General features: G+C 34.4%; 1 protein-coding gene across 10 annotated transcripts in view; it reads right to left on the bottom strand.

The window, feature by feature from the left end:
* The window catches only part of LOC140444955 (uncharacterized), a 607,786-nt gene that overhangs the window by 248,540 nt on the left and 332,481 nt on the right, over window positions 1-26,765 (bottom strand). For all 10 annotated transcript variants that reach the window (XM_072536671.1, XM_072536672.1, XM_072536675.1 and 7 more), the window contains 3 exons: window positions 10,714-10,875; window positions 7,225-7,326; window positions 2,628-2,930 (listed from right to left, as the gene is read on the bottom strand). In XM_072536671.1, the coding sequence (XP_072392772.1) occupies window positions 2,628-2,930; window positions 7,225-7,326; window positions 10,714-10,875 (567 nt within the window). The remainder of the gene's footprint in view (window positions 1-2,627; window positions 2,931-7,224; window positions 7,327-10,713; window positions 10,876-26,765) is intronic.

The following is a 26,765-nucleotide window of genomic DNA, read 5'->3' as shown; positions in this document are numbered from 1 at the left end:
TTATTCTACACAAGTGTTAAATAAACATTTTTATACAAAATTATCTTAGCTCGTTACAGGCTGAGGGTGGCCCGGGGTTAGAAGAGGCAAACTTATTTGCATCTTTTTTGAGATCCCACAATTGACTCATTCGTCTCGTTTTTATAGATCAAATTTCTGACGACTGTACTAAATAGTTGAGAAAGTTATTCTAAATGTTTATTTGCGACTTAAAAAATGATCACAAACTTTAGACCTGTTCTAGAAAGAAACCAGGATAGAAAAGAAGCCAGGATCAAGTATGTTCACCTCGCAAACCGGAGATCAGGTGTTTTGAATGATAAAACGGCGAGCTCTTGGGTGAGAATATAAATCTAATATATGGTATATTTGGATAAAATAAATTGAATGAAACGTACCAATGGAAGTAGGCAGAATTTGATACAAAAGGAAAAAGAAAATAAAGGGCTCCACCTTGTCCTTTTTACAGGGACAACGAAAACTTAGAGGAACCTGGATGTTAAGGGAATTATTTCTGAGAACCATAAGAAAATACCTTTCAACTTTTTCTCAAAAATTTATACATACAAAAAAAGATACAACCACACAATCACCTTGTATGGTCGCTCTACATTCCTGTCAGAATTATCGTCTTATTTTCCAAAAGAAATAAAGATTATAACAACTTTCATTTTTAATATGGTAGATAGTGCAGCCAGGTAAAAGTTAATATAAAAATATCAACACGTTAACAAAATAGACATAAGCCAAACATGTCGATACCAAAATCACAAATGTAAATTAAAAGAAATCAGGTTTTAAACAAATATTTTTAAAGTAGTATCGATTACCTTTTTAACTGGGTAAAGTAGCAGTATGTTTTAAATTAAACGATACTTAAATTAAATAATGAAAATAAAAAAAAATGTCAAGATATTACCTCAGTTTGTTCTGAAGCTATTTTCTTGTGGCATTTTAAAGTAATTACTATTTAAATGGGAATAGGTCACAATTAAAGGTTAAAGTACGTTTATTGACGTTTCAATTTCCACTTCGGGTTAATTAATTAATTAATTAATTAATTACCTCAGTTATTTGCATATCATGATATGTAGGTATGACAACTTATTACAAATATAACCGAACAAATGGTATAGTAAGTATCATTTAGTCTTCAGTATCACATTTTAATCCATTATACTTTATCTCGTTTTGTTCTGCTTGCTGGTCGGCTACTTACTTTACCCCAATCTCTGCTACTTTACTGTTTATTAATGTCGACAGCTATTTATCTGCTTGTACTGGCAAATTATAAATGCCACCGAACAAACAAACTTTCTCTCCCTGGTCCACAAGTCACCTTTTCTCTGTGTTGCCACAGCGAGAAGTGAGAAGTGACCTGTTCACAAAGTTCCCTACACCGATAAACAAATCAGGGTCACCAAGTGTTCTTCTAATTCGTAGTACGAAGCAAAGACCTACCTTTTGTTAAATCTTATCCCGAATTCGGCTAATATTTTTTAAAATCTCTCTAAAGGTGCGTTTTCACCAAGCGCGCAAAATGTTTGCAAATGATTGCAACTGTTCTTCTTCTTAAAGTGCCTATCCGTTCCGGATGTTGGCGATCATCACGGCTATCTTTACTTGCAACTGTTAGCAAACAATTTTATTTGTTTGGTGTAGACAGATTTGAGAACGCTCCCAAACAATTGCAAACATTTGCAATTAATTGGCACGGTTCCGTCGGCTGTCGGTACTTCAAAGGGATTTATTGTTCGTGCGTGTTTGGTGGAGACACTAGGTTTTATAGTCTGTCATAGTAGAAAGGAATAGTTTGTTTTCGGTGAGCGATTAGTCGAGACCTATTTGTTTTTTACAAAAAAATGGAATGGGATAATGAGAAAACGAATCGACTGATTTTGCTGAAACTTTGCACAGTTGAAGACAAGAAATTGTCAATCGACCGAGTCGTTCTTGTTTTATACGAAAAAAAAAATGTTTTAAAATCTATGAGAATCGAAAAAATATGAGCCGAACATTCATTAAAACTATTTCAAAACCTAAAACCTCATGTTTTTTAAATTCCTTCGTTCAATCACGAAATAATATCATAACGATGAACTGTGCAAAGTTTCAGCAAAATCTGTCTATTAGTTCTCGAGAAATCGTGTCTACCGCACGAAAAAGCAGTTTCGTGAAAAACGCGTTTGAAGTTGAAGTTTTTAAACTGGGGACACATGTACCGTCCGCGCGGTATTCAAATCTCTATAACTCCTGTAATATTGCTCGAATGTACTTCAAATTTGGCGTAAATACTCTTGAAATACGATGGGATAAGTTTTTTTTTTTTTTAAATACAAGACCTATGTAATCCATTAATAACGCACCATACCACAATGTTAGTGTAAAAAATCTCCTATGTCCGAATCTCGAAAACATGAAATGAAACAGTGGTTGCGGAGCAAAAACATATTATTGTCAGATATTTACGTTTAAAGGCGATTTGTATAATATTATAAATATTTCTTCATACGTTTAATAAATATAGTTAATGATCTCCTATTGGTATTGAATCAGATTTTAAAATCTATAACTATAATAATTAACTTAATTGTAAAAAAGAATTATAAACTAAAACAATGACTTACCGGTGTTACTAATACTATTGGCATTGGCGTTGGCACTAGCCTGTGCAAAGTGTGGATTCTGCAACAGCTGCTGCTGCAGGAGGGCGTGATTCATAGGCGGCAGGTGTGAGGGTGGCGGTGGTAGGACGGGGTAAGGAGGTGGTTGTGGTAAAGGAATTGTATTACCACCGGCTCCAAGTGAGCCTCCATGGCTTAGCTGCGGCGTATGGTGTCCGCCTCCGTTGCCGGCTGCCGAAGCATTATGGCCACCGCCACCCGGTACCTGCTGGGCGCCGCTCGGGGGGAATGGAGGAAGCATGGGATCTACCGAAAAAAACAATAATATCAAATTAAAAAGCTGAAGTTATTCCTATCTCTTGAAAATAGTATACGTGTCAGAAAAAGTATCAATAGTAATAGGAAAATTATTTTAAAAATATTCAATTGTAGTAATTTTTTTATTTAATTAATGGCTTTGGATATCTTGATCTATTCAGCCACAATAATGTATTTGACTACTTGAATTTGTTAATGATGTATTGACCTACTGCATTTGTTAACAAAATAGTACTTCGCCTAAAGGTAAATTAAATATATATTGTATACATCAGTATCACAAGGATCAGTAGATTGACAAGAAACCATATTTTGATTCGTTACATTCAGGACCCTAACCAACTTAAAGTGACTATTTCACTCATCTTGAAATTTTCACATAATCTGACCAATCACAAACCAAAGACAGCTTGTGTTATCGCGAAAACACCTTTCAATTCTGATTGGTCTATCAGCTTCGTGTTTTCAACGACGTAACCATGGATACCGATCGCAAAGCAAAGTTTGACGTTTGCCAAAAAAATTATTGTAGCTGTATACGTCAAAATGAGTCGTTTCGGTGGTACTTCAAACGAAGTTATAAACCAAAACATTGAAGAAAATATACCGAGTAACACAAGAAAATCTAAATCTTATATATGGAGACAATTTATGATGTTCTGTGTGGATCGCAACTACAAATTAGATGCAGAAAATAACAACGAAAGACTAGCATTCATTCTAAAAGACTGGGCCTTCAACATGCGAAAAATTGATGGTAGTGATTACAAGGAGAGCGTTATTAAAACCATATGGAACACTACTGCAAAATTGGTACAAGAAAAATATTTCTGTGAGTATCAGAGACATATTGATCCCTTCAAAGATATAACCTTCAAGGAAGCGAGAGCGGCTCGTGATAGTAAGAGAAAATTGTTGCAAACTGTACCCGATAAAAGGAAAATGAGTTCTGTCGCTATGACTTCGGATAAATATAAAAATATGTGCTTACAATGGGACGAAGACACGCCAGAGGGACTCCAAAAGAAGTTTTTTCATATAGCTGCCGTAGAATTAGCTTGGAGAGGTAACGAAGCAAGTTTTTCCATGTTACATTTTTTCAAGGAAGAGACTAACAACAAAGGCTGTTTAACAAACAGAATTGCATATAACCCGATATTCTCCAAAACCCGCCAAGGTGGTGATAAAAACTGTGCAGATAATAAATGGCTTACTCAAAATTTGAAGAATCCTGAAATGTGTCCTGTGAGATTATACCGGAAACTTATATCGAAAAGGGAAACTATTACCAATGATAGACATTTTCTGACTGTGAATGCCAAGTGGAATAAATATAATAATAGTAATTGGTACAAGAATTGTCCTATTGGTATTAATACAATATCCAAATGGACAAAAATGTCTGCAGAAAAGATAGGATTAGACACTAAAAAAGTGAAAATAACGAATCACTCTAATCGTGCCACTGCAGTTAGTCAGTTACTACAATCTGGCGTTAGTGAACAACAAGCTATGAAAATTACTGGACATGGAAGTTCGAACTCGATGAAACCGTATTTACATCTTAGTGCCGAACATCATCAGAACATAGTGAATACTTTTAGGAATACTCCAAGTACATCAAGTAATAATAGCATCAATACATTGTATCCACCTAATAACGGTCATACTATTCAAATTTTTTACAATTGCACCGTTTATAATAATTATAGTTCGTGTACAAATTATTTATTGTTATAGATAAAAAATAATTATAACAAATTATTTATAGTTATAATAAATATTTCATGATTATGACTAATTGTGAATTATTCAAAAAATGGGTAGATTTGGGTTACCTAGATCAAATGTATTATTATTAAATTCCTTCCTCTCATTCTACTGAATTTTTGACCTATCACTTTGTTCATGAAATAGTCTAATAAAATATCACTCGTGATTTAATTTAGCTTATAAGTCTGTCTTTTATTTCTAAACTCAACTGAGTTTCTTAAAGAAAACACCACTTGTCCTATGGACTCGTGGTGTTTTCAAGCAACTCAGTTTCGTTTAGAAGTAAATCGACAGACTTATCGCGAAAATTGAATCACTAGTGGTATTACTATTGAATACTTAGTACCAACAAGGGATTACATAGTATATGGATACTTTTCACGTTAAGGTGCCTTTCAGAGCGGCTTTATTACAACAAAAGAGGCAACGGCTTAGATTAGATTAGATTAAGAAAGGTGGCTCTTCGGCCTATTACACTGCGACCTTTTCCTATCTATTGTAGTCCTCTAGCCTGACCCTTTTTATAAAGTCTAGTAGCTTCGAGACTGTACCTTCCATGTAGCTATTTGCCGGTGGATTTTCTTCCCCTAATGCAAAAAACCGCACATTTGCCAGACTGTCACACTGACATAAAATATGCTCTGCTGTTTCTTCTTCGAGGTGACAGAATCTGCACAGGTCATAATCTGATAATCCCATCAGCTTCAAGTGCCTATTCAGCTTACAGTGCCCTGTTAGAAGATCTACTATGGCCTTGACTTTTTTTCTGTCTTTGTTTATTAGGTCTGCCGTAAATTTTGGCAAATGTTCTCTAATGAACTGTTTCGCCTGTCTTTCTCCTGGTGAATTCCTCCACCAGAGATTTGTGAGCTACCCACTTCCTTGTAGCCGTTCTTGTTACTGATTTTGCAACCCCGCAGAAGGGTTCCGGTCCAATGAATGGCAATGATGAGCCTTGTTTGGCCATTTCATCTGCTTTTTCATTGGCCTTATGACTAGCTTAGAATTGACCTCTATAGAATTGAGTACCTTAAGCGCTACCTGACTATCTGTGAAGATGGCAACTGAACAGAACATTCTTTCCTGCCTTTCTATTTCTTCCACGCAATGATGGATTGCAGTTATTTCCGCCTGGAAAACTGTCACATCCTTAGATAGACTTACAGGGAAACGTATCCCATGATTTTGATTCCATCTTTAGTGTCACTTAAGGCTCTATCGAAAATCGTTTCAGAGTAAAGATCAAAAAGGAGTAACAGAACACAACCCTGTCGTACACCTTTTTCGATTGAGAAATATGATGTAGATTCCAGTCCTACTCTCACAGATGCCACTTGATTCATATAAAGGTTCTTTATGATTTTAAGGTCATTCTCATCTATCGAACGTTCCTGGAGCAATCTTACTAATTCTGAAGGATTAACACAATCGAACGCTTTCTGGTAATCTATAAAGCATAGGAAGACATCTTTTTGCTGATCTCTGCATTTCTGAAGTAGGACAGTTAAGCTATAAAGTGCTTCTCTTGTGCCAAATCCTTGTCTGAAACCGAACTGTGTGGGGCTAATGTCAACTACTAAACGACTAAATATCAAAAATTTCATCTGACACGAAAGAGGAAGCCAATTATAATTTGTTTGGAAAATAGCGTATAAAATGATGAAGATATTATCTAATCCGAAGAGAACGACGTAAATTATTATTAAATACAAAAATAAATTTATTCTTCAAAATAAATTATCATGAAACTTCGCATCAGATTAAATCAAATTAAAAACACGTGTAAAACTTGATATGTAGCTAAAAATTGAATTCTAAATTCAAAGGAAATGATATTATAATATACACAGATTCAAAACTAATTAATTAAAATACGCCAATGAATTTATTTCTTGCAAAAAAATTGAAATTAATCAATCTTTCTCCAGAGAAAGGCTTCTATCGCCCTCTAGCGAAAAACTGAAATGTTAAAGTGAGAGATCAATGGACTGGTAGTAGCACCATATCGGTATATATTTTGATCGCCGCGGTCGCTTGCGTGTCTGGCGTTAGATGGCGCCATACAGCTAAGAATGCCTCAAAAAGAAATATTAAGGTTAAATTGTATAGAAGCATTCACCATTAATTTAAATAAATGAATTTAAAATATTTTTGAATTATATTAAAAAATCAGCGGCGTTATTAGAAACTGAAAGGAAGGTACGTTTTATAAAAGTGTTTCTAAACTTCAGGTTATAGATGACTATGTACTTGCAAAGAAACTATCGATACATTAAGGGCGCGGCATTAGTCATACCAAAAATCAAATTAAGAAAAGCTCAAGGCACTAACTACCTCTTAAAAAATAAGATTAACAAATATTACCACGGATACTTACAGTGTAAGTTCATCGAATAGGCTCTAAGATGAGTAACGATTTTTTTTTTATTTTTTTATGTTAACAAAATCATTTTTATTTTTTTTTATTTTTTTATGAAGTTTGAAGTAATCAGCAAAAATTTGTACATACCTGGCTCGGAAGTAGGTGGAGTCAGTGGACTTTCTGGTAGAAGAATTCCTTTCATTACTAAATCATCCCTATTGGCTCGGACTGATATTTTTCTTTCTAATGCTAAAACAAAGAAGGTATTGAGAGAAATTAATTAAAAACAAGGAAATACATACAATGACAATGAATATAAAAGGAGAGAAAAAAAATGTCATAAGAGCAGTCTACTCCCTAAATATCGCTCCTCTGGATATACGAACACACAAACGTATATCGAATCACACTGTATTTTTAATAAAGATCAAGAAATTCCCTTAATATCACTATGCGAAAAAATCTAAATTATTTTATTAACAAAAACTATTTTACAAAAAGCAGCTAACAATTCTTTCATCTCTGCTGATTTTGCTGTTCACGCGTAAAGTTGTAGTGAGTTCATACCATTTTAATATTCTTATTAAAGATGTGTCTATGTATGTGGAAGGGATTATCAAATATTCACTATCTTGCACAAAATATGTGCAAATATTTGTGGTGATGGACACTTTAAAAAAATATTTTCTTTCTTTGCTTACAGAAAAATGGTAATTCAATGGAATTTGTGATCAAGAAATAATGTCTGTCAGCAAAAATATTTTTTGATTGGAAAGTAACTTTGCTGAATAAAGTCATTTCTTGTTTGTAGATTATTGAGAGTCTTGCTATACTCCTTTTATCTTATCGGACTAGAGCCATTCTGTGATGTACCAAAAATCTGCGCCGAGCTTTCGACATCATCTCTGATGTCTTCTTCAGGGCTTCCGAGGTCTCAGTCACCGAGGTTACTTAGGCAAAAGCACTGGAGAACACAGCCATGGTATTGGTATTACTATCAACAATAATTTAAAAGAGTTTGTGACAAATTTCATTCCCTTTAACGAACGTATGATGCTACTTCAGCTGAAAGCGAAACTTCTAAACATAAATCTAATCCAAGTGTATGTTCCAACATCTGATAGCAATGATGCTGAGGTCGAAAAATTCTACGCGGACTTACAGCTGTTTACAAAAAACATAAAGAAGCAGGAGATAAAAATAATTATGAGCAACTTTAATGCTAAAGTCGGTCGAGGAAAAACTGGAAATATAGTAGGAAATTTTGGGTTAGGTAAAAGAAACGAAAGAGGTGATAGACTAGTCCAGTAGTACTGCCAGGAGAATGAATTAGTCATAACAAATACATATTACGACCTACCCTCACGAAGATTATACACGTGGGCTTCTCCAAAAGATAACACCAACAATATAATCAGAAACCAAATAGATTTTATAACTATTAACAAAAGGTTTCGTAATGGAGTACAAAATGCAAAAACCTATCCAAGCGCAGATGCAGATACGGACCATAATCTATTACTAGCAAACGTCAACATTAAACTCAGAAAACCGGAGAAAAAAGTTAAAACCACCAAAATAAACATCAAAAACCTAAAAGACGACAACTGCCAACAGCAACTAAACGCAGAGATATAGTTGAGCTAATAAGTGAAAAAAGAAAATACAAAAATAAAGATAAAAATAAATTAAAACCATCAAGAATAAAATCAAATATGAAATCAGAAAGGCTAAGGAGGAATGGCTGAACAAGGAATGCCAGGAACTGGAAGAACTCAGCAACAAACATGATACCTCAAACTTACATAAAAAAATGGAAGACCTTACAGGCAACACCAGACAAAGAAGAACACTCATAACAAGGGATAATAATGGAGGAATACTTACTGAAGAGAGCAAAATAAAGGAAGTATAGGAACAATATATAATCCATCTGGGAACAATATATAATCCATCTGTGCTACGACGAGAGGGAAAATTAACAAAATATAGGTGAAGAAGAACAATACCTACAAATTTTACCCTCAGAAGTAAAGAATGTCCTACAGAATGCAAAACAAGGAAAAGCACCGGGTCCTGATCAAATTCCAGTTGAACTGTTAAAAGCCTTAGATGGCGGTAATATAAAGAGACTCACCCGAATTCTCAACCACATATATGTAGAGGGCAACATCCCGGAGGAATGGCTTAAATCGATATTTTTACCTCTACCAAAAAACAACAATCCCAAATCATGTAATGACTATAGATTGATAAGCCTAATGTGCCACCCTTTAAAGATTCTCTTGAAAATTGTTGAAAACCGAATTTATAAGAAATGTGAGGAGCAGATAGATCAAACGCAGTTTGGCTTCAGAGGAAGCATGGGTACAAGAGAGGCATTATTTGCGTTGACGGTACTCTTGCAGAAATGTCGGGAATATAACAAGAGTGCATATGTATGCTTCATAGACTTTAGGAAGGCCTTTGACCGAGTGCAGCATACGAAGTTAATAGATGTATTAAAAAACATCAATTTAGACAAAAAAGACATTGAGTTTATTAAGGCTATATATGGAATCAGAAAGCAGTGGAGTATCCATGAATATCTATCCATGCATCCAAGCATGGATTGGTGGAGAAATCGTAAACATCATGAGATTTGCAGATGACACGGTAATTATGGCTGAGAGTATAGAAGAACTACAAACTTTACTAGATGCAATAAATATTGAATGCATTCAAATGGGAATTGACATCAACACAGATAAGACCAAATTTATGATAGTATCAAGGAGTCCAATAAATAATGAACAACTAACCCTTGGTGGACTGCAAATAGAGAGAGTGACAAAATATAAATATCTGGGAGCTTATATCAACACAGAATTAGATCCAGACCAAGAGATCAGGGTACGAATAGAAATGGCAAGGGCAGCGTTCTTAAAATTCAAGCAATTGTTCTGTGACAAAAATCTGAATACTGGACTGAGACTGAGGTTTGTTGAATGTTACATCTGGTCCCAACTATTATAATAGTGGGAGTGTGGGAGTGTCCAAAATAGATCTACAGAAAGGAAAATGATTTGCCCTAACAAAAAGTAGATGATGATGAAGAATTGTGTATTTTAATAGGGGTAATTTTCGTGCAATTGATAGGTTATTTTCTATTAAATATTTGCGAACTAGGGATCTTTGTGTAAAGTAATTCATAGAAATCTCATACGTAACAAATGCCGAAGGTCAACGGACTAAGGAAATTTTCGATCCGACCTGTGATCAGTGTGATCCGACTTCCAACTTCACCATTCACGCTCCCACTTCGTCGCCAGTCGGAAGTCGGACCTTCAAGTCGTCCCTCTAGATGTTCCGACTCGTACCACTAGTTGTCCAACTAGCCCACTCAGGATCCGATTTCAGATCCAACTGCTGAAGTTGGACCACTAGTCGGACTAAAAATCGGAACGTGAATGGCCTGTTTAAGGCATTCTATGAATAAAGTATCGCAACAGTTTCAAAATTATCTCATACTATAGTCATAAAGAAGTGGTAATCTAATTTTTTGAGCATTGTATGTTCCATTTAAAAACTATTCGGTATAATTAATGAAGTTTGTTAATAAATGATTCGATTTCTAGAAAATTAGTTAAAACTTACTTCTAGAAACAGCTTCCATCTTGTCTGATTTTCGTTTCCGCTTCCATTTCCATGGCCTGAGTAATTTTCCTATCGAAAACTTGCTTTTCCTTTCTGCCGGCGGACTTCTCGTACTGCTACCCAGGCTGTTCGTCCGAAAGGCGCTTCCATTTTGCTTTTTGGCTGTAACAAAAACAAGTTTATTAAAATTTGTTGAAAACTTTTTTCAAAATATATCATCAACTAAAAAAGATACAGAAAAAATTCCCAAATACAAAAAAAAGCTTATTTTACTTGAGATTTTGATTGTTTTTTTTTTAATTCTATAAATTAAACGAGATAGAATTGTTTAAAGGTTGAATTCGCATGCGTTTAGCATCTTCAAGGACTTTTAGCGCAACCATTTTTAAATGAAGGGCTTGAAACAAATTTAATATACACAAGGCAACAAAAGTGGCGTATATTAAATGTTTTTAAGATATTTCAACGAACCGTGATGGGAAGATGAGACATCGAACCGTGCACATCTCCAGTTTAACGTGGACGCATCCATCCCTCGCGTTTATTGGCCGACGTCGATTTTCTACCCTGCCAATTAGCACACTTCAACAAATGCTAAGTGATTTCTTTGTACAGATAAACATTTAATGAGTTAAGCCAGATATTTTCTTTTATTTACATTTATTTCTTCTATTTCAGTTATTTATTATTATTAAATATTAAACCAGCGATCTCAATACGTTTTACATCAATATTATGATTACTTGTAATTGATTCGTTCCATGTACTGATTCAAAAGAATTGATCCGATATCAGTATGTTCATCTCTATAACAAGATAACATTTTTTAATAACCATTTTATGTACTTTGGATGCACAGCTTTTATGTAAACTTTTCGTTGGGATGATAAATAAAAATATCAAGAAAACGTAAATATTTGCATGATCTTGATCCTATAAATACGTGATAATAAAAAAGAATTTATTGGATGATGTTTGAAAGCGGAAGGATATTACGCCGTAATTATGTATGTTGTAGACTTATAATGTGCGTTATAATGTGTACATTGAATATTATAATATAATTATCAAATAAAATACAAAACGGTGATAGTGGCATACATTTTAATGTTGGCGGGTATGAATGATGGCTCTGTAAGTAACTTTTTAAAAGTAATTGACACATAACGAAAGCTCTTTGAAGGGTTAGTTTGTTTAACCGTATAACCACTAGGTGAGATTAGTGGAACGATTTTCATAAGGTGGAGTCACCGACCATATTTGAAAATAAGCACGCAACCACAAATCCTACGACCACTTGTTAGAGAAAACGACGTCTTCGAAGCAGTAAACGAATTTGTATACGCGTTCCTTAATACTGAAAATAATAGTACCGCACAGATAAACCGCAGAATTTGCACGGCCAACAGATGATATTTTGGGCTCAATCTTCTTAAATCCACAATTATAAAGAGAAATACAAAAATAAAACTCTACAAAACAATAATATGCCTAGTACGAACATATTATGGTTCATAGACGTGGACTCTAACAAAAAATAATGAAAACATGTTCGGATGTTTGACCCAGCTAGAAAAACGCTTGAGGCCTTCGAAATGTGGTGCTATAGAAGAATTTTAAAAGTTTCCTGGGTGGAGAAGATTCGAAACTTCACAATACTAGAACGTCTCAGCAAGACTACTGAGATCATAAAAAGCATCAAGCAGAGAAAGCTGGAGTATTTCGGACATGTAATGAGAGGTCCCAAATATAGGTTGCTACAAAATATCATGCAAGGAAAAATAGCAGGCAAACGTAGTCCAGGACGAAGAAGAACCTCATGGTTGAAAAACTTGCAAAATTTGTAACGTGTTGATAAACTGGATAAACGTGCTCCTATACGAGACATTTTTGGACTTTTTATTGAAAATTTTTTTATAAAATTTTACACCTTAAACCTTTTACACCAGTAAACCATCCAAATATGGTATAAAAATATTTGCGTTAGTAGATAGCAAATATGCATATACCTATAATATGGAGATTTACTGTGGAACACAACCAACTGGTCCTTTTGAAGCTGATTGGAGTAGCGCGGAGGTTGTTAAAAGAATGGTTAAACCCATAGAAGGAACGGGCAGAAATGTAACCATGGATAACTGGTTTACTAGTATACCTTTGCCCATGGACTTGCTTCAAAAGTGATTAACTATTGTTGGTACAATTCGTAAAAATAAGAGGGAGCTACCACAAGAATTTATAACGTCTAAAAACAGAGACATACATTCTTTACTATTTGGATTCCTCCAAGAAAAATGTATCTTGGTAACGTTTGTTCCAAAAAACATAAGGTCGTATTAGCTGTTTCAACCATGCACCATGATGGCAGTATTGATCATAAAACAAAAAAAACAAGAACAAACCCGAAATAATAACGGATTACAACAAAACAAAATTCGGTGTGGATCTGGTTGATCAGGTGTGTGCACAATATGATGTTTCCCGAAACTCTCGGCATTGGCCACTCACCCTGCTCTTTGGTTTATTAAATATATCAGGAATTATTGCATTTTCCATGTATGTATAAGGCTAATAATGTCACTGCATCACTCCCAAGAAATAAAAGAAAAAATTAAATTTCTTTTATAAGGAAACTCCTAAAGAAGTTCCGACTCGATCTTCGGTCCTTGGGCGTTGCCATATTTGTGAACGAGTAAGTAATAAGAGCTCAAGAAAATGGTGCAGCGGCTGTGATGAGTGAACTTGACCAGGACATTTAAAGCAAATATGTGTACATTGTGCTGAGATAAAACAGAACATGCAGTCTGTTACAAGATAAAGATGTTATATTTAGGATATTATAGAACCTAGTTTGGTTTGTAACGTTTGGTTACTCTGATTTATAGTATTTGTTTTCTAATTTTCATTGTTTTTTTTATTTTTTTTTAATTTAATGTACATTTTACTTATAAAATAAAGCCAATTATACATTGCAGTGGTATTATTAAAACCACATTAAAACAATAACACTATTCACACCATTCAAATAATATTGCTTTTCCAGAGCTCTAATATCTCTAATACACGCGTGTAGTCACGTAAGAAAATAAAGCGCGTGTACTGGAGGGTTAATATTTTAGAAACAGCTACTTACAAAGATACCTTAAAATGGATAATGTTAACTAAAGCACTATACAAACATCTTGCTAGCGTAGTTATAAAAGCATCAACTCACTCAGCTTAAAAACTAGCAGTACTAGGTACCGCAGTCGTTAAGGCATTTACTTACGTTTCATCATCATCAATGGCGCTACAACTCTTCGTGAGTCTTTGCCGCGTTTACTATTGCCTTCCATGTTTGTCGGTCCTGCGCCAGTAATTCTCATTGTCGTACTCCCATTTTCTCTAGATCTTCTTTGACTGCATCTTTTCACCTTTTTCTAGGCCGCCCTACAGACCTTCTTCCCTCTGGCCTTTCCCAGAACACATTGTTTATAAGGCGACTGTCGTTACTGCGTATCACATGCCCTGCCCATCTGAGTCTATTGGCCTTTATATATCTGACTAGATTTTCTTTTCTGAATAGAGACTCTAGCTCGTTATTGTATCTGCCCCTCCATTCGTTTATCACGCTGTCTCTGCAAGGGCCATATATCATTCGAAGAATTTTACGTTCCCACACCAGCAATTTATTTATTTCTCTTTTTGTTAGCGTCCATGTTTCGCTTCCATACGCGACTGCTGGTCGTATTATGGTCTTATATATCCGGATTTTTGTTCCTCGTGAAAGAAGTTTTGACTTCATTAGATGTTGCATTTCAAAGAAAGATCTGTTTCCTGCCATTATTCTCGTTTCAACTTCTCGCTCTAATTTGTTGTCATTTGTGATTGTTGCTCCTAGATATTTAAATTCTTTAACCACTTTGAAGTTGTGATCATTTATAGTAATGTTTTGCCTTATTCGCCGTCGTTTTTGTTTTGAGACGACCACGTATTTGGTTTTGTCTTCATTTATTTTTAGCCCGATGTTTAATGCAGCTTCTTCAAAGCTCGAGAAAATATCCTTAATTTTTAATGTTGATTGTGCTACTGCGTCTACGTCATCGGCAAAGGCGAGTATGATTTTTGCTCCCCGAGCAGTTATGTCTGGTTTGATTTTTGGATATATTTTTCGCATGACTTCTTCGCATTTACTTACATTTACATTTTCAATAAGCACTTTAATTATATAAACATTAATCTGCCAATGGTGCATTTACGAAACAAACTCAATTTATTAAGGTATGATATATAATAGATATATGCTTTATATCGGTCTTATTATTGATAGGTTTGATCTTTATTTATGTGAATCATCTCCAATACACATATTTTGTCCATCAGCCTGATGCTGTTTATAAATAAATTTCAAAGACTGCACCTCAACATATATTGGGCAAACACACCAATATCTACATAAAAGAGTTGTTTCACACAAACGTAGTGTACACTGTGCACGCTCCTGATTTACGACTACATTACCATTTTTTATCCTGCATACATGAGTCTGCTTTCATACATGAAAAAATACATTATAGAATGCGTGTTATAATTGTTCATTCAGATCAAATATTTTTCCTTGTGACTAAACATCTTCGTTAATTTGTGAGTCATGTTAGTTCTAATTACTTCCCAACAGTAATTAAATGAAAATTTACGTCGTTTAGCTAATTTCCTCTTTCTCGCATTTACCACTTAAAGTAGAATAATCTCGAATTTATGACGTAAATATGCTAGAATGTCAGAATAACACCTGGCGCTTTAATTGAGTTATTAAAAAAAGAAATAAAAAGGAAACGTTGGGTGAAGAAATTCAATTTGTCTGTAATTGTCGCTTATTTTTTCCGCTTGAGCAGAAGCGGTTTCAGTATAACGATGAAAGTAACAGATTGACGTGATTACCACTGTGATATTGATTAATAAGTCTATACCTTGCTGACTAAGATAATAAACAGTATGCAACACTATCAACGTTCAGAGAAAGTACTGAGTTGTATATATGTATTTTAGGCCAACCTATTATATTTTATTAAAGATAAATGAGGTAAATACATCATTTGTATTAATTTAAATATTTATAGTATTCAGAAATAACCTTCAGGGAGATCTAGAGTATTTTTGTGGTCCTTGCAAAATTTTCTACGAAAAATAAATAAAGAAGTATCAAGAGCTATAAGGAAAGGTTTAAGAAAATTTAAGAATGAAAAGGTCCAACGAACTATAGAAGAGAATAAAAGTCTGAAAGTCCTGAGAAGACAGCTAAACAATGGAAAATGTGAAATACACAAACTAAAGAACAAAGAAGGAGTCCCCATATCAAATAGAGAAGAACTACTACACATAGTTGAAAACTTCTATCAAGAACTATACACAAGTCAAAGAGAAGACCAAACCAACTTGGAAGCCGCCGCATCACGCAAAATCATCAACCATGGTTTAGAGCTCATGCCAGAGATCACACTAAGCGAAATCCAAGACGTAATGAAAAAGATGAAAAACAAAAAAGCACCAGGAGAAGATGGGCGGACGTGCCCTTCTCAACCAAATAAAAATTTTGTTTAACCTATGTCGTAACAGATTGTTGCATACCGGAAACATGGAACAATGCAGTAACAATTTTACTACACAAGAAAGGAGACAAGGCGCATCTAGAAAACTATAGACCAATCAGCTTATTGAACTACATCTATAAAATGTTTACCCGCATAATTACGACAAGACTAGAAGTTAAATTTCTACCAGCCCTGAGAACAAGCTGGCTTCTGCTCAAAATTCGAAACAAACGATCACCTACAAACTGTAAAAACCTTAATAGAAAAATCGATAGAATATAACAGATCACTGGTACTTATCTTCGTAGACTTTCACAAAGCCTTCGATATCGTGAAATTAGACAGCATTATAACTGCTCTGAACAATAGTAGAATAGACTACCGCCTTACAAATTTAGTACAAACATTGTACCAAAACGTCACAATGCGTGTAAAACTACACGATACCACCAGAGAAATTAATATAAACCGAGATGTGAGACAGGGCGACACTCTATCACCTAAATTATTTATAACGGTACTCGAATACGCCTTTAACATGCTAAAGTGGGAAAATAGAGGAATAAAAATAGATGGAAAAATGCTCCATCATCTGCGTGTTTTGCCGACGAAATATTACTGAAGATCTGCGTGAAGCACAACAAATGCTACAGGAATTAGAAAACGTATCTTCAAGAATAGGTCTAAAAATGAACATCAGTAAGACCAAATTTATGACAAATTTGGTTCCCAGCGAACACCTAACCATCCAAAATCAAGTGGTAGAATTGACAGAAAAGTACATATATCTCGGTCATGATATCAGAATAAGCAAGGATAATCAGACCTTGTGAATTTCAAGGACGAATAACACTTGCTTGGGCGGCGTATGGTTCACTAAGAGACATCTTTAAGAGCAACATCCCGATAGCTGTGAAACGGAAGACATATGACCAATGTGTTCTTCCTATTAAGACATACGGAGCAGAAACTCTCACTCTCACAGTGGCACATGGAAAGATCGATTCTCGGCGTGACACAAAAAGACAAAATAAGGAACCAAGACCTAAGAAAAAGAGCTAGGGCGATAAATGTAGAGCGAAGCCAATATTTTGGAATCTGGTCCTTATCGAAAATATCGTTAAATTAAATTTTTAAAGTTAGTTCAATTTTCTTCATTAAGTACTTTGATTTTTCGGCATAAATATCATCTGGCCCTGGGGCTTTGTTATTTTTTAATGGTTTATGTAATTATTACTAAATTTCTAGTGTCTCCTCTACAAAGATCTACCGTAAGATTGGAGCTCTTGGCAGCCGTATTGCTGGTTGATCTAGTCACTTTTCCAGAGTCTTTCATCCGATCTTCATCTTCTTCAGGTCTGATTCCGCGATGACTCTCACTTGGGTTAATTTTTCTAACCATAAAATTGCCTACCGTATTACGACACATACATGAACTGATACCAGGCTCTTCTCGGCATTATGTGCCTTCTAATCAAAACTCCTCCGATTGTGCTAGTAGAACCGGCCAAGTTGTTACAATTTTCAATAAAATGGCATTTTCGACGACTTCGTAATTACGTGCGACGAAACGCCAAGATTTCCACGCACTTCATCTTCCCATCTCTCGCATCTGGAAACCAATAGGAAAAGTGGCCAACGGTATTATCTTTGACACGGTCTCCCTAGTTGAGTAGGTCGAAAAACTCATTACTGATTCGACGATATTTTTCTTAACTGATGACATTGTACGCGTTGTTAATCTGACGATAGCTTCAGATGACATCCAATAACGTCCGGTGGTCAAAATATGCCCACGGTTATTTGTCAACCAATATTTTTTATTCCTACTTCATTTTTTATTATTATATCTATATTTTCATATTCAGCTTTTACACTTATTACTTTCAGCTGTTCTTTTCAGCTTTTAAAATATCAAATTTCTGGGGAATTGTATCACGGCCGACGATGACAGTTTTAAAACCTAATGATTTCACGATAAGTTCCCTGACAATTCCCAAGGACCACCCTATACGTTTTATACGACCACCCTTCGTAAGAGAGTTTGCCGATACCAAGAGAATGTGCACATCGTCACAAGTCGTCGTGGTGCACACATCTCCAGTTTAACGCGAAAGAATACTTGTTCTATCGTCGCGATACCAAGTGACGCGCGCCGAAGCTGATTTTCTATCTATCAATGAGCTTCGCTTCTGATTTTCTACCTGCTAGTCATTACCAATGGTCAGTAATTTCTTTGTAGAGATGATGATTTATGAGTTGTGCCAATTCTACATTTTATTTCATTATTATTTTATTTAGCATATGGACTTTCTCAGTACGATAAATATACAAATACAATAATATGTACATATATATTAAATATATTATTTAAACACTAAAGATAGAATGAATGACACTAAATATTAATGTCCAATTTACATAGCCATTCAATTGCTTCTGGTGAACATTCCGCAAAGTCCTGGAGGTTTCCACGGTAGGCACGATTCAAGCAGTCTGAAACACAATGGCTTATGGTCTGTCTAGATTGTCCGAAATCGCACTGTGGACTTTCTGCACGACCCCACCTTAACAGCGAATCAGCACATTTACCATATCCGGTACGTATACGATTAAGCCTTGCCCAAGTGGACTGGGGCAGATTTGATCCGATGAAACCCTGAGTTGGGGTGGATATCTTAATATAGTCCGATTCTACTGTTGGCATCCATCTTGTTGTCCATTGCCTATGTATATCATAGGAATTACCAATTTTTCGGGCAGAACGTATTGGAGGATTTCTAGATCTCAGTCGCTGGTGTTCTTTTGAGATCTCTGGGATATCTTGATGTATTGCTAATTGTACGTTGGCTACAATTTTCTGGTACTCTCTCACTAATGCTGCTGTACGGCGTAGATCTGGTGGAGCAATATTGCTCAGAGTAGGCAGCCATCTCACTGGCGTTGGTTTTATTGTTCCAGTGATTATTCTCATGGTTTGGTTAAGTTGGACATCGATTATGCTTGTATGTGCACTATTTAGCCATACTGGTGCACAATATTCTGCCACTGAAAAAACCAAAGCTAGAGCAGAGGTCCGAAGAGTATCTGCAGAAGCACCCCAAGTTGTTCCAGCAAGTTTTGATATTAAGTTATTTCTTGTTCTTAGTTTACCGGCTGCGTTTGTAAGATGACTTTTGAAGGTGAGTGTTCTATCAAGTGTGACGCCTAGATATTTGGGGTTGTTGTTATGTTTGATAGCTTTTATTTCATTGTTTACTATTTTAACTAATTAACTTTTTTTAGTTTTTAGTATTTTAGTATTTTTAGTATTTTAATTATTAATTAAAAGGGATCTACATTTAAATAAATAAAAAAAGGCAAAGTACGATATGAAAACTTTTTTGCAGAAATCAACAAAAAGGAAATACACAGAAATTTGACTCGTAATAGTAGTAGTCCAAATTAAGTTTACCCCCGTTTTATTACTTAAAATTTACAAAGCATGGATAATCTACAAACTGCTACTGATAATAAAATAAACAAATGATATTAAAACAAGTATCATACCATTCACTAACTACAATTATTTTAATTGGATATAAATTCCCAATTTAGTGAACGATAAATGCTCGCTGGCGATACAGTTCTTCGCCGGAATCCTCCAATTGGCGACATAGGAAGCTGTGTCTCGTATTGTATAGTACAATTGTGGGGTAAAACAAGTGGTGGGTTGCCTTGACAACGTCACTGATTTCACGGAAAACCGTATACGCATGCCTAGACAAGTTTCATAAAGTGGAATAGTTGCATTAACCATTTCAATTGTTAATTAAAATTGTTCTCATGTGAACAAAATTGAATTATGCATTTCGCAAAATCATTATATTTTATTTATTACATACATTAAAAATGTTTTATTTACATATACCCATAATAAAAGTGAATAAATGCATTTACTTGGATTAAACAGATGTATTTGTATTGTGTTGGGTGTTATTTATTTATTTCAGTTTTCAGGGCCTACTATTATTTTGATGTTGCTTATATTTGACATTGCCATAGAAAATATAACTAATTTGTTAATATAGTATAGAAAGAGTACAGAAAAAAGAGGAAGTACCAAAAGAAGTTGTATGGAAGCTGTCAATAGAAGATCATCTCTAAAATGTCAAATGAAGACGACCAACCTTTTTTGAACTACCTAGAGATTGATGAAGCCCTATTGACAAAACCCAACAGTATCAAGACTACGTATATAACTCTTCCATATATAAAAGGTTTAACCCAACAACTAACAAATCTTTTAGCCAAACATAACATAACAGTGGCTCACAAAGGCAACAACCTTTTAAATAAATATTTCACTACACTAAAAACACAAACTCCAAAACTCAAGAAATCACATGTTGTTTACGAGATAACATGTACTAAATATGAAGGTGTCTATATCGGGCAAACCAGTCAACTGCTTCAATCCAGAATTCGTTCTCACGAATATGACAAGAACAACATCACTGCGCTTACAAAACATGAAAATGAGAAGCATAAATTTGACTTCGAAAACATTCAAATTTTAAAAACCGAACAAAACAAAAAGTAGAGGTAGATATACGAATCAATAGAAATAAAAATACATACCAACACAATCAATGACAAAAAAGATACACAACCTAACTAAAATATATTTCAATCTGATTTAAATAATAATAATAAATGTAACACCATAAAAAACTCTTAAAGTTATAACATATCTCCAAATTTACCTTTTTCGAAAACAACAACGATACGCCGATATAAAAATAATTACATACTAATAAACCATGAGATACCAGATATCAATTTTTACTTCTGTAAATTCATTAATATTAGGGTCTCGTTTTACGTTTTGGTAAGTTTCATATATTTTACAATAACTTTTTGTTCCTAATCTTGTACATTTTAGAATCTCTTGGTAAAGGCAAGTTATTGAACCTTCGACGAGGACAGAAACGAATGCAGGGAGCAATGAGGGAAAAGACTGAATCCAAGGCAATAGGGTCTGCAACAAAAATAAGAGAGGAAGAGAGAGAGAGAGAGGGAGAGAGAGAGAGACAGTGAGAGGAAGAGGGGGAGAGAGAACAAACGGACTATTCATGTGATGTACCAGTCTGGATAGGACCTACTGCCTGACGCATTAGTAGTCCGGAGGACCCGACGCGACGGGGTAAACTTTAGTTGGTAGCCAGAGAGCTACGGGTGCATTTTTGGGCACGACTCCTCTGGGAGACTGCGTGCGGATGGGCCCTTCCACCCTGAATTTAGAACTTTTACCACCTTCTTCTCATTAAAAAAAGGTCTTTTAAATATAAAAAAACTAGAAACTTATAAAATGATTTTCAAAAAAATATAAATACATTGTATGTAGGAGTATATCGAAATCAGAACGGTCTATTTTTAGAGAATTGATTACAAATTAATGAAACAATTAATTAATTACCGAAAGCGAAATCGAAAAATGATAAAAAGTAATTGAGGAAGCACTTTCGCAAAGTGCTCTTTGATGAAACAATAAGAGTATCATAAAATTAAGTATAATTAAATCACAGGTTTCGATCAAACTAAATGATTGATAAATGAAGCGTGCATTTCCATAACGTTGTAAGTGCCAATATGCCTCATTTGGTTTTTTTAAGTTAAATGAGTTGCAAGTGCCATGTTCCATCGCCTAGAATTTATTTCATGTCGATATGGCTAGCGACGGCGTGAAAAGTGGGGATAAAGTAGCGGTGCAAGTCATAACGTTGTAAGTATTGTAGTGCAATTCTGTTAAATGTAGAGTGGCGCATCAGTTACTAAATTATTTTTGTTTGGACGTGTTGGGTTGGGTTTAAACATAAGTATTTGGAACGAATATGGATGAAACTACAGAAAAACAGTCCAAAAAGAAAAGAAGAGTTGTTGATAGTTGGAAAAAAAATAAAACCAAGAAAATGAGAAACTCTGGCGAAGAATATGTTTCTCTAGTCAATAAAAAGACCGTTACAAAGAAAATGCCACCAGCTGATGTAAGTATGGTTTAAAGAGATACCTATCTAAATAGACGTTAAAACATAAATAATTTTTTTTTGTTTAAATCTATCTAAATAATCCAAAATTGTTTTAGGTAAAATGCAAGTGTCCACTAGCATGTAGATCCATAAGACTGGAATACCTTGTTGAGTTGTACAATCATTTCTATGAAATGGCTGATTATAGTAAGCAGCAAAGTTACCTACAAAGGTTTATTCATCCCCAATTAATCAAAAGGAGACCTCATGGTCAGTACGAACATCCCAGTGAAAGTAGGAGAAAGCACTCCTTCACCTACCATTTACTTTTGCCTGGAGGATCTGAAATAAGGGTTTGCCTCAAAACATTTTGTAGTACGTTTGCCGTAACTCCAAGAAGAGTGCAACTTTTGGGAGAAAAAATTCTTGATGGTAAAATGGATATGTCAGAAAAACGAGGAGGGGCTCGACAAAATATTTTCAAGACTGTCTGGACTAACAAGATTATAGAGCATATCGAAAGTTTTCCAAAAATTGAGAGCCACTACGCAAGGGCGAAAACCCCGGATAAGCTCTTCTTGTCACCGGATTTAAACGTAAGTAGAATGTACCGTGCATTTTTAGAGAAATATTGTGCGGATTATCAGCCGCCTAACAAACCACCAGTGACTAGACAATGGTATAATGAAATTTTTATATCAAAATTTAACTTATCTTTTGCAAGGCCTAAAGTAGATACATGCTCCACATGTGATAGTTTGGCTGTTCAAATAAAATCAGGAGATAAAGCTGCTGTAACAGAACAGGAGCTTCACCATCGGAGAGCAGAGGCTGCTACAAAAGCAATGACAACTGAGACCAAAAATGCATGTACAAGTAATTGCTATGTTCTTTCCTTCGATATGCAGCAGCAAATGTACATTCCCCAATTAACTCACTCCGAAATGTACTATTCACAACAGCTTGCAGTGTGTAACTTAGGAATTCACGATTCCATCACAGGAAAGGGATTCATGTGTTTATGGACTGAGGACTTTGGGGGAAGGGGTGCCTTGGAAATTAGCTCCTGTTTATATACTTACCTTACTAAGGAAATTGGCAATCACGGAAAGAAAAAGCTTATTTTGTGGTCGGATAATTGTGGGGGTCAAAATAAAAATCAGTTCATGATCGCCATGTATTTGACCATACTAGCAAATAACGTTTTTGAGGAAATTATTCATAAATTTCCTGTAAAAGGACACACTTTCCTTAATTGCGACAGAGATTTCGCAATCATAGAAAAACGTAAAAAAGTGTGTAAGGCTTATACATTGATGAATGTTGTTAACATAATTACTAGTGCGGCCCAGAAAAATCCATTCTCGTGCATGGTGGTTAAGGACTTTTATGATTTCAAAACCGTTGCCTGTGATAAACTGAACACAAAGAAGTTAGGAATTTCAACAGCTACGCAGCTTCGTCTTACAAGACAGAAATTTGGTACGGTGATGGTGGCTAAAGGACATAGTGAGCTCGCTGGATGGAGTGACACCAATGTACTCAAATCTGGAGTTACATTAGAAGACTTTAAAATCATAGACCTTCAAAAAACTAGAACTCACTTTGGTATCCCAGAGAAAAAAAGAACAGATATTGAAAAAATGCTCCCTTATCTTCACGATGATGCCAAGAAGTATTTTAAAGAAAAATTAGGTCAACCAGGGCAAGTTTCTACTGTAGGAAACAACGGTTAAAAATCTGGCACTTAAAACGTTTTGACTTGCAAACCTGATGGCACTTACAACGTTTTGACCTTAGACAGATTTTTGAATTTTTTTTTAAGTAAGCTTTGTTTAGTGTTCCTTTGCGGTATGTTTGTATTATATAATACCTTTAAACTAATCCTTTTTCAGTATGTTACATTATAAGAAATAAACATGTTCGATAAAAAACTGTTTTTTACTCCTGAAAAATTTATAATTTGCCACTTACTACGTTATGGAAATGCACGCTTCAAATATACAGCTACGCGACTGCTAAATTAAACCAAATCCAATGATAATATAATATAGATAAACTAGTACTACTACTAAATGTAGAACTACAAATATAAGCCAAACACATGATACGATATAAATACACCCACTCTTTTAAATTTAACGATAGAAAAAGTCACTCCAAACTCTGTCAAGTCCTTAATAAAAATATAAGAGGAATGGAGAAAACCCAAAACTAATATCAAACAAATTAAGGATATAATATTAAAAATAAATCAATATAACATTTTGCACAGTACAGAATACAGATGAAACATATAAAACAGTAGATAATAAGAAGTATTGGGAATAAAATATAAACCTAAATTTAGCAACACATTGTACAGCTGGTTCCTAAAAAAACTGATACGACTCTTAGTAAGATTTGATATCTTTTCTATATCACAGCAAATTGAAGAAAAAAACGTGTTAATGATTCTTCTAAAAACTGTACAATCTTTTGTATCAATAGATTGTAATTTTTATCGGATCTGATCTGATTTGAATTATTCTAGATCAAAGTGGTGTATCTATTACTAAATATTGAATATGACTACGCTTATGAATTATTACTCATGAACCGTTTAGTCAAAAGTTGTAAGGGAGCAATTCTTACATATTAATATTTATAAATACCGCACTAGCTTTGTCTTAATTAATTAATTAATATAACCAGATTGACTACACTCAGTTCACCCTCTACGAGTTCCTGCTGTTTACTAATTCATATTTCTCGAGTTAAACCGAGCTCTCCCCCTCTCAATTAACAGCCCTATAATAGTTTAATTTCATAAACTAAGTTTGCTTATACCATCATAAACTCCATTTATTATGTCCATGTTTACAATAATTTTATAGTAGAGATTGCATTTACCGGATCGTAACAATGGTCTGACTTGTGAACCATTGATTTGGAAATCTCTTTATGATTTAACAAAATTATGAATTAAGTATTTTCACTTTTTGATTACCAAATGAACCTTACTTGGATGAAACAAATATTGCCCCATATTATTAGGTAAAAGCACTATCTTATAATACACTGTGTTTCGCACAATTCGTCGATACAAGTCTTTTATTGAAACATTTTCTAAGAATAATAATATGGATAATTCGAGGACTGTATAGATAGCATACTGTTCAGATGTCGTAGGTACAAGACAAGCCTTGTTCAATGTACAAGTGTTGTTTTAAAAACGGTGAAACGTAAACAGCGTAAGCTTTTTGGCAGAAATCGTTTGTAACACATGACAAACTAATGACAAATTAAAATTTGTTTAATTTAATTGTAACATCTTTTTTAATAATTGTTAATAAGACATCCATACGTATCCGTAGAGAATGGTCGGATGACATTAAAATGAAGACAAGGATATACTGTCGGATACCACTCAACCATATCTTGCAATTAATTCCGAGACTGATCCCTTGATTGCCTTGATCTTGGGTATAAATTTTAATCAGCTGCAACAACTAAGCTACAAAATCGTACCTATAACTTTGCTATTTAACTTTTTTCAATAGGATTTTTTACTTGAAATCATAATAAACATCCGTAAATTATTTTTTCTTTAATGTTTGTCACATCTTTTTCCTTTTTCAATAGGTTCTATCATGTTCGTATTTTATCACTTTTTACCATTATCAATGTCTTTGGCCCTAATCTATCAGCGTTATAATGGCGATCAAAAAGATATACCTTGCAATTAAGCATTTGCGAATGTCTGTAGAAATGTTATAAAACTAAAAACCATCTACCAGGAAAATGAATTAGGATCGAATTTGATTATTTGAAGGAAACACACAAAAGCGGTCGGATTAATGATCTACTAATAGAATAAACCTATTTCGAAATCGATATAATGTTATGGATACAAAGGTCTCGGTTGAGATAACGACACAAGGGTTAAGTGCACGAAAAGGAAATTTGGGTGGTCCGTATCACACGACATAAAAGTTAATTGATGTTCTTCGTATAAAAGATAAGATACATACATCTATATAAATCAACAACATTTAATAGTTAATGACAAATCTTTTTCAGTTATTTTCTATATACAAAAATTACCAAGTATAGATTTGAAAATCAGTCTTAAAATTTTGAAAAAAAAAATTATACTAAAAGCCAAATATAAGTAAAAAAAATTTCTTACTTAGATAAGTAAAAGATTCTAACGTAGACTGTCATTTCTTATCAAAATAACTGTCACGTTTTGCTTTATACAATTATATTTCAGTTAATTAGAAAAAGTTCTTTTATGCAGACTTATTTGGATTAGTGAGTAAGCATATAACTGAGCTTTTAGAGCTTTTTCAAAATTGCAAAAGATGGACAGTGTTCAGTTTTTAAGATAATATGTCTCAAGTAATGGTTTGAAGTTTGTTATTAGCAGGTATTGGAACACTGTAACACTACTTGGATTCATTTCCAACAGCAACTATGAATCCGTATCACC

The sequence above is a fragment of the Diabrotica undecimpunctata genome, chromosome 7, assembly GCF_040954645.1.
Source record: "Diabrotica undecimpunctata isolate CICGRU chromosome 7, icDiaUnde3, whole genome shotgun sequence".
NCBI lineage: Eukaryota > Metazoa > Arthropoda > Insecta > Coleoptera > Chrysomelidae > Diabrotica > Diabrotica undecimpunctata.
Note: the sequence above shows the minus strand (reverse complement) of the source record. Positions and strands in the feature narration are given on the sequence as shown.